Here is a 15,495-nt window from a genome sequence, read left to right as displayed (position 1 = left end):
TTAGTTTAGCTTGATCATAAACACTGGAAGCTGTGGGAAATTCTAGCAAGACTAACCTCATACTGACTCCAGTTCATCATACAGACATGAGAAGAAACCCAGTAAGAGTATCTAATAAAATGCTATTCTATTAATCCATGTTTGTCCCAATAATCCAGCATGATTAGGTTCTAATAAACACTGAACCTTGACCTTCACAACTGTGAAACTGTTACATGTTTGAGTATCAATGAGTTTATTAAACCTCATGACGTCTTGGCAACAATTAATACATGCAAATGATTACATCGAAACAAAAGCTACATTTAATGTTTTTTAAAGTATGCAAGTACACTGGACAATAAGTGATAATCACCCAAGACAATGTCTGTTTTGATCCAAAATTTGCCAAAATTGGCAAAACTACTCAAAATTCTGGATGTATCACTTACTTTATGTTAATAGATTTTTAATACTGAATATGATGATTATAATAATCAAAGTGCTTTAAGAGAATATGTATTTAAGGTTAAATATTCTCAATATCATGTAATCTGATATATTGAACAGAATATATTGGCAGATTTAAAGAAAAAATCTTCATATTAAGTACCATACTTTCAAAACAGATGATTCATAATCATTCCCTGTGAGATGAATGCAGAGACTTCATAAACAGAGAAGTCCAAGTTGAAGTGAAGCAACTGAGGCATGAATCATTGTCCTGGATTTTCCAGTTTCCCTCTCCTCCTCCCAGGCCTTTCAAACCACAATCCCTCCCATTACAATCAAAGCCGCCACATCCAACAACAGATTAATGGGAGACTTCCTCTACATCGCTTTGCACAGTGGTAATTCATCTTAATTGTGATACATTCCTTCTGGCAGCGTTCCCGGCTCGCCAGATGCTTGACGTCTGTTTGACAAATACATCCCCGACAATGTCTTCAAAGCTTTAGGTTCTGGGCCTTGAGAGTCAAAAGTTTTACAGGTCGGAAATTCAACACATGGTGGGCAACATCTGTCTGCAGCTGGTCCTCCGACTCAATCTAGAAAATTAGGCCCTTTTCAGACTTAAAACAAGGATATGTCCAAGTAAAGTTCAAGTAAAAATACTCCTCTGGTTTGCGACCAAAGCGGTTTGGCTCTCCCGTCGTCTCTCCTTCTTTCTCTCCATTCTCATCTTCCAGCAGACGGTGCTGGACGCTAAGAGCACCAATCCGGCCGAGAGGAGCACCAGGCCAAAGTAAGAGATGGTGGATCCATGGGAGTTGAAGCTGTAAGCCACAGCAGTGACCACGATGCCGGCAATGAGAACCACCACACCAAACGGGATGGTGCAGCGATAACAGGACAGCTCGGCCCCGCCGGTGGCTGCGGTCAGCTGGACTTCATTGACCAGGGGGATGTTTACTGTGGTGGCTACAGGACACTCATTGTTGTTGGCCTTCTCTGGGGTCACTGGTGTTCTCATGGCGTCCTCATTAGCTTCTTGTGGCATTGCAGGATCAAGGAGAACTTCTGTTAACCAGCCACAGATGGTTCCTCCTCACTGTTGTTGTTGGCCTTTTACCTCTTTTCCTCGCTAGGGTCTCTCTAGGGTCTACATGGAGAAAGAAACCATTCATGAAGTGAAAGTGCAAAGAGTCAAACATGTTGCTCAATGTCCCAAAAGAGGCCTTTTGTAAGAATTCAACACCACATTTCACAATTCAGCCCTGCTTTCTGACCGCCACACGCTGCTTCAGAGCAATCTCCTTGCACAATCCCAGCCGCCTCCTGACCCAGTCAGAGGAGATGTCTGAATGACGCAGGACCACTCAGCCCTGCACGAGCTGAGACATTCCCTGGAGAGCGCGGGATATGACATTACAAACTGTCCCGTGAAATGTGAGGAGCTTCAAAATCACAAGCAATTTCACAAGCACTCATTCTTACCCCCCCCAACGTCTGCAACGTGGAGAGCTGTGATTCAGACTCTGAGTGACAATAACTTGGCAGGACAGTGTCAGTTATACTTTCCATCACTGTCAGGGTTTAAAAACACTTGTTGTTTCTTCTTTTTCATTAAAAGAGCAGAAATGATCTCCTGTAGAATTGTGAAAGGTAGTTCAGAAGTCTGACGTGCTCTAGATCAACTTCCAGCTCGTCAAATTTGAAGATTAAATGTTTTTTTCTTTGTCATATGGGATTGTAAATTCAGTCTCTTTCAGTAGAAAAAATTGCTTGACTGTTGGTCAAGCAATTTAAATTCTGCAATTTTCACACATTTCTAACATTTTATTGACAAAATGATTAATCTATAAAGAAAATACTGCCAGTTATGCCCAATTTTAGACTTGTGTTTTAGAAAGAGGCAGTTACTAGATGCTTAACAAGTTATAAAAGAAGATAAAGAAACATTTCTGTTCCATAAAATAATGTTGAGGCTATTTATCTTTTTCTTGTGAAATATTGAAAAGTTTTGCCTCTTTTGGAAAAACTATAGAAAAGGAACAAGAACAACAAACAGTCTGACAAGGAACATAGCCTTTGGTTGAACTTCTCACAGTAGACTATTCATTTGTGAGAAAGGGTTGTGGGTGGCATTGTGAAGTTACTAAAAATTAAAATCCAAAAGAAGTTGGAAACATGTTCTTGAGCAGTTTTTCCCAACAAAGGGTAGGCCAACTTACACCCTTGAGCAGGGGTCGGCAACCTTCACTATCAACAGAGCCATCTTTGGCAAAAAAAAGAAAATCTGCCTATAGGGCCACAAAATACTATGAAATACATTTTACACTAAGCTATTCATGATTATTTGGTACTTTGTAGCATTGTAAATGGAAGCAAACTAATATGTCCATGCACTATGAAATTTATTTTTTTTGGGGGGAGAGTTTTCATTTTTTAATTTGGAATCCATAGCAAAGACCCGCCATCGTTATTAAGGTTCAGCAAAAGTTAGTGGAAAAGTCGCCAGACATAGATGTATGAGGCGCATTTTAGTTGACAAAATGTTAAACCATGTTATATTTGGTGTAAAGGCTCAACATTTTTGTAATTGAACACAATATGTTGCAACTGAGAGTGCATGAAAGCAAGCCAGCTGAGAGGTCAAGCAGTTAGCAAAAAGAAATGTGTAAATGTGGCTTAAAAATAAGCTTAAAATAATGAATATACACTTCAAATAATTAGGTAACTTAAATTAGTGGATAATACCTGTAAAAGGACTAAATTAAGACTAAATATCATTTCTATAATGCTATATTGTTTATTTCATTTACATCATCTGATAATGCTTTGAGGTTTGATTTATTTAGTTGTAACAATACTTTATTCAACTTAACAATAACAGCACTTTATTTAACTTTAAACTTTACTTTATTTAACTTTATTTAACATTATTTAACGGTATTTTTTTTTAATTAAACTTTACCAGTATTTTATGTAACTTTATTTTGTGGCAGTTGTTGCTTTATTTGTAACTGTAGTTCATGTGATAATTTTGTATTTTAGTAGTTTACAGTGGTTTGGAGATTTCAGAATATCAAGATATATATTGTGTATTGTGATATAGCATAAAAATATTGTGATATCATTTTAAGGCCATATCACCCAGCCATATTATATAGTAATATGTAGTTTATGTTAGATAAAGGCTATCGAAAAAGACAAATTCATATTTTGAAAAAGGTGTGGATAACTATCTTCTCAGAAATGTGAAAATGAAGCTACATGGTTGGTAGAGTGACAAAAAAAACGCAACCTCTAAATACAAAAGTCACTTTTAGCTATTGCTGTACTTCAACAGCTTCTTCTGATAAAACAGCAAAATCGCTCTTCAGTTAGAAAATTAGGTGGAGTTCTTGCCTGTAAACATTTAAAGAAAGGAGGCATTTGGGGGAAAAGAGTTCAAGATGTGAAGCTTAAACAGTTTGACAAAAGCAGCAGAAGGCTGGTTAAAGTAGCCTGCCTTAATTTCTTTTATAACGGTCCACATTAAAACCAATAATAAGTCTTTTGACAGGTGTGTTACACGCATGTTCCATGTTTATTAAGGCTCTAATTGGCGATCAAGCAAAGAAATTAATTAAATTAATCTACACCACCGCTATACAAACTCCACGAGGAGCCTGACTTAAGCTATTAATAAGACAACTATTAAGGCTATAATTACGTCCAAACTTTAGCATGTTATTTTTAGTGAGGTAAATCTACATGACATGTTTGGCAAAGCTGTGTATAGAAAGGTTTACAGTTAGTTACCTCACAGCCGTTTTCCATGTCGCACAGTCTCCTGAGTGCTCCTCTGCTGCAGTGAAACTTGTCTCTGAGTAAAGCCGCTCATAAAATATTCAGTCAGTTACAGCTAATTAAAAGTGAATGCTGTTTTCTTGTGTGCTGAACTCAACAACAAACAGCTTCTCTTTCCGGGCTGGAATCTGACTCCCATTCATGACAAGCGTCCCCCAGTCGAGTCCTCAGGTTAAGATCTGCAGCTCGCACTGCCATCCTCATTGAGAACAACTATTTCAAGTATCGATGAGTGGAGTGTGTGAAGCTCAGAACAAGCAGGGAAAATACCTTTTCCGGTCATGCATTTCAAAATAAATCTTTTTTTCCTGCGAGTATCTGTTGCAATCAATTTCAGGTCTGTGGATACATTTATTTTGAAATTTAACCGCTTTATTTTCGTTACTCTATTTAACTTGATATTGCCACTGGAACTCAAAATTATATTATATTATATTATATTATATTATATTATATTATATTATATTATATTACATTATATTATATTATATTATTTAAAAAATCTGCATCAAAATAAAAGCAAATTCAAAAATGATTCAATTATTCTAATTATTTAGTGCTTCACTTCACTGATCAGCAAAATCAGCCATTGGGGGTAAATTAGAAGAAATTTATTTTTATTTTATTTTTTGAAGAGACAAATGTGTGTAAAATTACCTAACTGTCAAACATGACCGATTTTTGGCTTCTATTTGGATCTACACGCTGACCACATTTACCCAGTATGTGAGACCTGTGAGTGCGACTCTCTCAGGGATCACTGTTGTTGACACGATTATATAAATGTCCCACAACAGCCATTGATTTACGCTCTAAGACGCACACACACCTGTTGTGCACACTGTAAATATATTTACACTGTGGTTGTTCCCTCCCCTCTGTTGTGGGATTTTCTCTGCTTGCATAACCTTGATGATCTCACACAAACAAAAATCAACTGAGATGTTTAGTTTGTCATCTCCTTCCCCAATCGCACTGAAACATGTTTCTTGGAATATTAAGAATAATAACATGCTCCACTGATAGCTTTGCCATGACAAGCAACTGTTCACGGAGCATGTAATCTGCTGTACAACTTCATCATTTTGTTTCATAACAAATCAGCGACATAGTAATCGTACACCAAGGATTTTATGCCAAACATTTTCATTCATCTCGTGTGACAGTAAGGACTGATGGATGTGACTGCCGTAGTGGGTGTGATTTATGCGCATACTTCTACATTTCCATCATGCAAGCAAAATTGCATGCTTGCAGTATGTTCTTCATAACACAGGTTTACAAGAATGCATCTGGTGTATATCTGGCGAAATGGCCCTATATAATGCAGAACATAAATGTATTACAAATACCACGCAATACTAGAAAAAATCTGGTGATCAAATGAGAAAGACAAAAGGAGCACAGTTTCAAAAAAATGTTAACATAAAACTGTCCAAGTAAATAAACCAATACATAAATTGTTCGTTTTGGCCTGTATCATACTTTATTGTTTTGTCAGTGTTTCTATATAATATCGTTTTGAATACCATTGTTTTGTTTTAAAAAGTCCAATGATAATTTTGCTATTGTCTCATGTTCATAAGGCATACCAGGAGGCCCCAAGTAACTGCTTATATTACATAATATGAAGGGTTGGCTCTAATTACAGGGCAAATAATTGTGCAGATGTTGGCATTATATGACATAGGAATAGGTCTCCATAAAGTATAGTAGGCTATAGTAAGACGAGACGAGACGAGACGAGATGAGACAAGACTTTATTAATTCCACAGTGGGGAAATGTACACATTACAAGAACAAGAGTCAGAAAGACAGAGAGGGAAAAAAAAGCGACAGAGTGCTTAAAAAATGTTAAACAGTGCATAAATACAAATTCAATCAAATAAAAATAAAACAATATAAAATCTATGTACACTTTTCACTTACACAAAAACTTTATGGCCAAAATAACTAAAGTACAAATATGGTGTATATTTACATATAGCCTATAGATATTATTGCACAGTAAGTGGCACAATACTGTAAATTAGAATTTGACATGATGCACAGTATAAATATAAAAAATACCACTGTGTACGTATATTATGTGAGCATTTAGAATGTTATATATTGTGATTATACAGTGATGGAGACAGAGACAACAACCGTGTTACAGTAGCCTATGTTATGGTCATGTTGAATAGTTTCACTGCTGTTGGTAGTCAAATAACAATCACAAGAATGTTTCTGATAGCAGTTTAACACCAGACTGATATTGACACATTGTAAAGAAGTACAGTACTATGCGCTTACATGAAACCTTAACGCTTTTATTCTGAAAGCCGTGGCCGGAAGCCTGGTGTGTAACTGGGTGACGGGTCAGGTGTTGAGAGAGGAGCCGTCATGTCGCTGCAGTTTACCGACGAAGAATTTCAGAGCGCATGGAAGGAGCTGGACGAGCCGCAGCTGGAGGGAGGATGGGAGCTCTTCGTCGAGACGAAGGGAGTCCAAATCTACCGGCTCTATGACAAGGTAGGAAAACATGAACCAAAGTGCTGCTTTTACAACAGAAAGACAAGCTGCTACTGAATGAATGAGTCTGTGTCGTTTTGGGGTTTCCTCTGCAGAGCCTGTAGCCTCAGTAGCATCACTTATTTGCTCCCTTACTGTCCAAAAATAATGCGTCATTATTATTTTTAATCTGAGTTACTATCTTTAGTTACTGAAAACAGTGTTAATCACATCAGCTGTGATGCCCTAGTGGCCAACTGGGGGAAATATACGGAAATTGAGCGAGAGCGGTTTGATTCAGAAAACCGGCTGCACCAGTTACAGCAAATTCCGTTCACTATCTGGCGATTTAATGATGCCGCTCCATTGGGCACATATGCTTACCTCGTCGAACCTGATTGAATACATTTATGGGATCAGAAAGAAATCGGCTTACAGATAACACAGCAAGGTAGCAGTTTTAATTCATTTTGACTGACAGAGGAAAATGATATAGCCAAAGGTAAACTTAAATTTAAAAAATATGTAATCCAAAACTGCATGCACAAATCCCCATTTAATTCTCTCTTAGTTCATATTAAAAGAAAAAGGAAAAGTTTGAAATAAGTTTTGTGAATTTTAGGAAAACTGTAGGCACCTGTGTTTATGATATTAAAAGGTCATTTCTGATCAACTATTGTTAAAACATTTCATTTGTAGTTTATTTGAACTTATTCTTGTATTGTTTCCAACAATGTTGTCTGGTATAAATCATTCCGTCTCTTAATTTGATTGCAATTTGCATCTAACTGTGGTCGGGACAGTCATTGAGATAGGCCCTAATCTTATCATGTTTGGCTTAAAATGTAAGAATGATCTGATGGGACACTGATGGGTCCCCAGAATCTTTTAAAATGCAATATCCTATTATCAAGAGCATAGTATTTTAAGGGTACATAATAATTGTAAGACTTTAGGCCATGTTATGCTGTCCACTGCCAATGAAAACAACCTTCAGTTGCTGTTTTTGTAAATGGGGTTTGGTGTGACCTTTCTTTCTTTTCAAGTAGACATACATTTGGCCACAAAATCACTGACTATAAATGTCGTTTGTTAGTTTTAATGCATTTAAGTGTGAGAGAGGCATCCACAGACGTGTTTCTGTGATTTTTGAATCAAATCCAAAGCACTCGGAATGAGAAAGGGTGAAACGCAGACTGGCTCTAATCAGAGTGGTGTGGTTTGGGATTAGTTACATACTGTGGGTGTGGCGTGTAGCCTGCATTTGGAAGAGAGAACTTTCATGTGCTGTTTTCAGGAAACGGGACTTTATGAGTACAAAGTCTTGGGTGTGCTCACCACCTGCTCTGCAGAGCTGTGTGCAGATGTCTACATGGACTTGGCGTATCGGAAATCTTGGGATTCATATGTGGCAGGTAAAAAAAACAAACCCAGTAAGGCAAGGTTCACACAGTCATTGTCCTTTCCATCTAGACCAACTTCTCTTCATCTCTCCTATTTAAGAATTACTCTTCATATTCACATTAGTGTCATTAGTTCTGCTCTCCATTAAGTTGCTGATATTTACCAGCGATAAATGACTATTTTTTTTTGCCTGTAGCACACATGTAGGCTTCTGATATCACAGTCTTTTCCATGTTAGATCTAGTCTTGAAATAGTGCTGCTCTGAATATAGGCGGTTTATACACTGAATTAACATTTCAAATGTGTTATCTTTGTCTTCATGCACATCTACAGTAACCTGCAGGTAACGTGCTGTTGTTTGTATTGTAGCTGTCTAGTTTGTTAGAAACGTAAATGAATCACGTCAATGTCTTAGACGCAACATGTGATTTCATAAGTATCTAAAGTAGCTTTTTCCTCCACATGGCATTTTTTGGGATAGTCTTTGTTGTCTGTGGTGGTAGCAGAGTTCTTGTATTTGCTATAGCCCCCCCCCCCCCCCCCGCAAGACTACAACCCTGATTCCAAAAAAGTTGTGATGCTGTGAAAACCATAAAGAGAAATGGAATGCCATGATTTGCAAATTCTGTTAGACATACTGAATATAGTACAAACTACACAATATGCTTAGTCTTCAAGTTGTGAGAATACCGCTGATAGGCAAGAGTGACAAACATACTGTCAAGAAGCCATCAAGGCTAACAACTGAGTAACCTAGCAAGCTGGTAATTTAATGCAAGAAATGTAAAGGCGTAGTGCCAGAGGAAAGAGAAGAGGACGACATCAGTATTTTCCTCAGTTATTTTATAAAATTCAGAAGAAAAACTATATGACTAAAATAAAAATCTACTAACTTATCTGCCACTAAAACATACGTGGTCTTGTCAGTCTCTAAAAAACATGTCACAACAGGTAAACTCTGAACTTTTGGAATATTTACACTCTCGATGGGGGAGTTCATATGGACTCTTCTTGTGAACACTGTAACCACAACCTCATTTGTAAGGAACATAAGTTACTTTGAATGGTTCTTTAGCAACACGCTACCCTCACACCGCTAATATACTGAAAAACTTCAAATAAAAGCCTAGTCCCAATTTGACGCCCAGTCCCTTTCTCTTGCCTGATGTGGCTACACATTTTGACAAATAAAGGCCTGTCTCCATTTCGTTCTGGTTACCATGCAGTTCATTTTTATAGAAGTTCTTTGGATGTATAAAACTACCTGCTGGAGATAACCTTAGTTAGTTGCTTAGATCACTTATACAAATCTGTATATATGATTAAACTTCTGTCAATAGACACACTACTTACAATGATAGCTTGGCAAGATTTCTCTACAACTCAACCATTCGGTGAATTTTACTGAAACTATGAGCACCAAAGAAGACCGGCATAGTAAACAAGAGAGATGCAAAAAAATAGAGGTAGATATAGACGTTTTTTTTTAAGCTAAGGAAAATATCCAGTGAACTATATTTATAAATATCACAATTATATATTTAAAATTATTTTACAGAATCATTACAATTTTTTAGACTTTTTTCTGTTAACATAATGTTTGTATGCACTAAAACACAGCCAGGCCATGCAATAGAAATTTAGGCAGGTTGTCAGTAAAATAGATACTTTATACATACCCATGCAAAGCTAGCCACCCGGCAAATGGCAGAAGACTGAATGTAATAAGGCAAGTTAGCAGCAGGTTAGACAAGATAGCTGCAAACTTGAGGATTGTCTTCAAAATGAAAATATTTTAAAGAGGGAGAAAGCATGTCTTTGGTTGCAGCTTGTGATGACTGAGAGTCTCAGCATGTTTTTCCGTTATTGGATGTAAGACAAATCTATTTGATGTGGATCACGAGAAACTGTACAGTGGGTTTTATCTAACAGGAGGGCTACAGTTGTTTATTACTTCTAATTGCATAACTTAGTCATGGGCAGTATTTGAAGCATATGCCTGTCTGATCAATCAATATCGTAAACATTTCCTTTCCCTTACTTTACCATATAGGAGATAACAAAAAACATCATATAACAGAGTCATTTTAGAGCATTACACATTTTTGAAGTCACTTTTAAGTGTATCCTGGGTCCATCCATGTACATTTAATATTTACTTGCTGTTTATTTTGAATGTTTTCTTCTAATTTTTTTTATTCAGAGCTCTATGAGAATGACTTCAGTGGACAGACTGCAATCTACTGGGAAGTAAAATACCCAATGCTTATGTCACACAGAGATGTATCCTTCTGGTCCACACAGATACATTCAGACAATTCTCACGTACAAACAACACTAAACGTTTTTCTGTTTGAGCTTTAAGTTTAGTTTATAGAGTCAGAATCTGGCTATAATGAGAGCATATTTTTTCCAGAGAGACTGTCTTCCCTAACTGCTCAACCCTCAGTATGTGTACATTAGGGAACGGAGAGACCTGGATGTGGATGGAAGAAAGATCTGGGTGATCCTAGCCAGAAGTGCGCCACAGATACAGTGTGCAGAAAAGAAAGGCGTGATCCGGGTGAAAGACTACAAGCAGAGCGTGGCCATGGAGAGCGATGGGGGCTGTGGAACTAAAGGTAATGCATAATGAAGGCTTTTTATCAATGAGTATCAAGTTGCTCTGGAATTGATTAATTTGTTTGACAGAAAGTGTATCAAAAATTGAAAGTTGAATAAAATTGAAATAGAAATAATTAATGAAAACATTGAAAATCCATGACATGTCGAAGACACATATCCAGTAAAAATATCAAACAGTTTTGGGTTCCAGTGGCATTTTTCAGTTCTATATAAATTGAATATATTTGGATAGGGCTGGACAACATGGCTGAAATAAATATTGTGATAGTAATTTGAATGTTTTTCCAATAGTAAAACACATGGTAGGTACCAGTGGATGCCGTAGCTTGTTTAGTTTCACAAGATACCACTCTATTTATGCAAGCTTTAAAATGAGTGTGCCACAGCCTCTTAAATACAAAAATGTAAGACAAATTATTTTTGCCAAGGGGGCCACGTTTCCCTCTGCTGTCCCCTCTATGGTGCACCTCTGCATGGTATAGTACAGATGTGCAAAAAAAAAAAAAGAGAAAATAATGAAATAAAATGAAATAAATGTTCAATAGCTATAAACATTGTCCCAGTGTTAGCATTTCAAAGGAATAGCTGTGTTGTAAAAATGTGTTTGCCTTTTATTGGAATTTGCTTGAAATCCTGAATTTAAACAACAGAATTTTGTAAACAATAACACAACCTTATAATGGTGTTATGATAAAATGATCATCCAGCCCTTTGTTTTGATTTTAGACTGTTAATTTGAGCTCTGCAAGCTTGCCAAAGTGCATTTTTTACTTCTCTTACTTCAAAGTATTTATTTGGGGAAAAAAAAGAAAAAATTTTGATTGATTAACACAAGAAATCATTAGCTGCAGCACTGATATTTAAAATGAACATATGTTTTGTTTCAGTTTTCATGAATTACTTTGACAACCCCGGTGGCATGATTCCTACCTGTCTGGTGAACTGGGCAGCAAAGGTGAGTGCATTTTCTTCTTCCTTAAGAGTCATTTTACTGCAATATATACCAACAATGCAAGTGTAAAACAGTTACAAATTTAAACCTGAATGACCCATTAAGTAGCTCAAGGGGCACTGGCATCGCTCAACAGTTACAGATGGGTCACATGCAAAGAATTTCATTACTGGGACCAATAAAGGGTAACTTAGCATGACTGCTTTAAAGATTTGAGTCTGTAAGTTGTTTTACTCTCATGTTTTGGAAGTAAATGAACAATGTAGTGACCAGCAAATCCACCATGACTTACAGTAGAAAGAAAAGGGTTTAGTTTATGTACACCAGCCTCGTCTGGAGATATTTCTCAACAAAGGGGATTTGTGTGATTTAAATGGCTGCCTATGGGGATTAATCTGCTTTAGCTGCACAAGCAAAAGAAAAAAACAAGACTAGGAGTGTAAAACATTGAGGAGGTGGTTGTGTATAGATATATGAATCTAAGCTATAACCACATAAATAAGGAAAGAGCCACATTCTGTATCCTTTTCTCCACACTACCCTTACTATTTTAATACAGCAGAACTCACATTTAGTTGCACTAATTTACATCTTTTTTTCTGTTTCTCCTGTCAGACAACTGAGCTAGCAGAAAACAGGGATTTGAAAAGTTGGTTTTCCCAATTTACATTACAACATCAGGATGACAATTTTAGATTTATTTGCTCTTTAGAACAGGTGAAAAGGAAATGCAAAATAACTACAAAAACGGACAAAACAACCACAACGAGACACAAAATGACTATTAAGAGATACAAAGTTATCTCAAGGAGACATAAAAATAACTACAGGAGATACAAAATGGCTACAAAGAGACACGAAACTTATCTCAGAGACACAAAATGAGCTCAAAGAGAGTAAGAAATTACCTCAAAGACACTAAATGACAACAAAAAGACAACAATCACAAAGAGACACAAAATGACTGATGAAGAAACACCAAATTATCTCAGTGAGACACAACATTGTCTCAAAAAGACACATTATCTCAAAAACACATACAGTCACCTCAACAAGACAAAATTATATCAAATAGACACAACCACAAGTAGACACAACATGACCTCAAAGAGACACAAAGTGAATACAAAAAGACGCAAAACAACCACAAAGAGACACAAAATGACTACAAAAAGACCTAAATGACTACAAAGAGACACAAAATGTCCTCAAAGAGACACAGAAGTATTTCAGAAACACACAGTTATCTCAAGAAGACACAAAATTGATTTAAAGAGACATAAAATAACCACAAGCAAACACAAAATGACCATAAAGTGACAAAAAGAAAAACCCACAAAAAGATGCAAAGCGACAAGAGATGTAAAACAACCAAAAAATGAGAGTTTCTTGCTCCTTTGTAGGAGAGGTGGAGGGGCCCTACCAATGCCTGTGCCCAGGGACACATTATCTTGTGATAAGCCCATGCATGTTTGTTGCACTTTCACACGTGAAAAATTCAAAGGATATCCATTTGAGAACAACCTTGTCAAAAGACCTTGAAACGCACATTTTACATTCAACAAAGGCCAAAAGCGACAGTGAAACATTTGTTTTTTGATGATATGATGCATTCAGACTGAAATTAATTGAAAAGAAAACTACCACTGACATGTGGAAGCTGTGAAAAAAGCACTTCCCTCCAGCACATCACCATCTTCAAAATGCGCACGTTAACTGTTGACCCACTCAAATGGATCTTTGATGACGGCTTTAAAGAGGGTGTTAAAAGGGTTCACTCACAGGCCTCGGAGAGCTCCATCCCTCTGCCTGCTTTATGGTTTTCCATCATTATTGTTTGCAGATGTGTTGCAGGGTGATGTCAACAAAGCTCCTCTCCTTGCTGCCCCACCTGGGTGGGTCGTCTTGGCACACGTGGTCATTGTGCTCGCTGATAGACGCTCTTTGTATGTTTGTTTTTGTACAGACTGGTGTTCCAGGGTTCTTAACGGACATGCAGAAGGCCTGCAGCAATTACAGCAACTACTGCCAGAAGAAATGAATGCAGCTGACAGATCCATGGCTCACGCACAAGGGCTTAATTTTCTTGTTTTTAGTCTTGGGAGGTATTTGGATGCAGTATGATCAAATGTGACTTGTCTGTATGGAGTGAATGTGGCATGGTGTGGGCTGCTACTTGTTGTTGTAGCATGCTGTTGACTCAGGCATGATGTGCATGACTGACCACCATCATTACTTGGCTGGTGTGAAATCAGTTCTGTGTCATTGTACTGTATTAATCAATCCCGTATTGTCTTTTCTGTGCAATCACTTCAAACTCCAGTCCCTCTGGGATTTAGGAGCTTTCATAGGATATTTAATCTTTTTAGTGTTTTTACAAAACGCTCTAATGTATTATTACTTTGGGGCCTCTGTGGATTATAAGTTTGTTGCATAGGATTTCATCACTTTTCCTTGTTTTGAATTTGTTTAGTGTACATTGAAATTTTACTGATGCAATGTGGTTTATTGTGCTGCATGTTTGGTCACGCTTGACTCTTCCCACTGTCCATTTCAATTCACTGGACTTCATTATAATGAAGTGAAACTGACAAACCTGCACTTCTAGAGGAATGTTGCCTGATGGGATTCATTTCCACGAGGTCATTACTTTTGCAAAGCTCATGTTATGATACGCTATGCTGGTTTATTTTGGATGCTTATGGTCAAACATACAGTATCTGATACTGTATTGAGCTAGGTTGTACTTCAGTGCTCCTGTTGATACAGGTGAAAGTGGTTTAATCTGGTCATGAAAAGACTATTACTGTGTAATACTGCTGTGTTATTGAGGAGAATAAACTTAATTTTAACTTTAGCACCATAAACTGTCTATTGCATTTTCTCCATGCGTGCCATCACAGTCATGTCCACTATCACACAATGATACAAGTACAATGATAACTCTTAGGGTCAGTGGTTGTCTCACAAGTTGATACATGCAGTTGCCACTTTATTGGTACGCCTAGTGAAAACTGATGCAGTCTGATACAGCAGTCCTGCAATAAATCCTTTATTCATTGAAGTTCTGAGTTTTTGTTGAAATGGGTTCAGAGAGGTGTTGATTTTACTTTATCAATTTGGAAGATGTAGTTTGTGGTGCTTTTGAACTGTATGGCTTATACAGTTTTTGCTTATTTTTTTGCTTACCCTTATTAATATAGCTAAGGGAAAAATAATAACATCTGTTAAGTACTGATTGCCAAAGTTGGAAGCCTCATTTCTTAGCAGGTGAATGGTTTCAATTCAGGTAGGTACGAACTTCAAATAACACTTGTCAGTGTTTAGTTAAAGCGTCCAATAATGTTCTCTCTTATTTGAAATGAACTACAGGAACAAATTCCCAGCAACAGTACATGGACAGGACAGCCATATTTAAAATATGCTTACTTGCATAAATAAACAGTGCTAAAGAGCAAGTCAGACCTGTCAACATTTGATATATCTATGAAAGGTGACAGCAAAAGCTGAGTTGAGCTGTACAGCAGGGTGTTGTTTCAAATTAATTATTTTCAGGTCTATTGGGATCTATGCCTAAACTGTCCAATTTTAATAAAAAGAAGGCACATGGCATGTTATTTACAAAGCAGATCTGTATGCTGTAGAAGAAAGCAAAACAACAACAAATAAAATTGCGTTGCAGGCCGAATTTCCTCCTCAGTGCTTGGTCAGTAGACTCAGAAACTCAACCTTTTCTGAAGTCACT

The 15,495-nt window shown here is 37.1% G+C and overlaps 2 protein-coding genes across 2 annotated transcripts; one reads left to right on the top strand and one right to left on the bottom strand.

The window, feature by feature from the left end:
- Positions 1-214: 214 nt before the first annotated feature.
- Positions 215-4,467, bottom strand: tmem100a (transmembrane protein 100a). Its single transcript, XM_042505901.1, has 2 exons — positions 4,228-4,467; positions 215-1,582 (listed from the first exon to the last, which is right to left on the bottom strand). Exon 2 carries the CDS (start codon positions 1,478-1,480, stop codon positions 1,082-1,084), a length of 399 nt encoding a protein of 132 aa, XP_042361835.1. The 5' UTR covers positions 1,481-1,582; positions 4,228-4,467; the 3' UTR covers positions 215-1,081.
- Positions 4,468-6,639: 2,172 nt separating this feature from the next.
- LOC121957286 (phosphatidylcholine transfer protein) lies at positions 6,640-14,607 on the top strand. Its single transcript, XM_042505847.1, has 6 exons — positions 6,640-6,789; positions 8,066-8,183; positions 10,377-10,456; positions 10,623-10,794; positions 11,686-11,753; positions 13,717-14,607. Exons 1-6 carry the CDS (start codon positions 6,661-6,663, stop codon positions 13,789-13,791), a joined length of 642 nt encoding a protein of 213 aa, XP_042361781.1. The 5' UTR covers positions 6,640-6,660; the 3' UTR covers positions 13,792-14,607.
- Positions 14,608-15,495: the final 888 nt, after the last annotated feature.

The sequence above is a fragment of the Plectropomus leopardus genome, chromosome 17, assembly GCF_008729295.1.
Source record: "Plectropomus leopardus isolate mb chromosome 17, YSFRI_Pleo_2.0, whole genome shotgun sequence".
NCBI lineage: Eukaryota > Metazoa > Chordata > Actinopteri > Perciformes > Serranidae > Plectropomus > Plectropomus leopardus.
Note: the sequence above shows the minus strand (reverse complement) of the source record. Positions and strands in the feature narration are given on the sequence as shown.

Bases quoted from the DNA above. Each gene is read 5' to 3' on its own strand.
- LOC121957286 (XM_042505847.1), top strand. From the start codon at position 6,661: ATGTCGCTGCAGTTTACCGACGAAGAATTTCAGAGCGCATGGAAGGAG. The intron at 8,184-10,376 runs GTAAAAAAAACA...TTTTTTATTCAG, and splicing joins TTGGGATTCATATGTGGCAG to AGCTCTATGAGAATGACTTC. The intron at 11,754-13,716 runs GTGAGTGCATTT...GTTTTTGTACAG, and splicing joins TGGTGAACTGGGCAGCAAAG to ACTGGTGTTCCAGGGTTCTT.
- tmem100a (XM_042505901.1), bottom strand. From the start codon at position 1,480: ATGCCACAAGAAGCTAATGAGGACGCCATGAGAACACCAGTGACCCCA.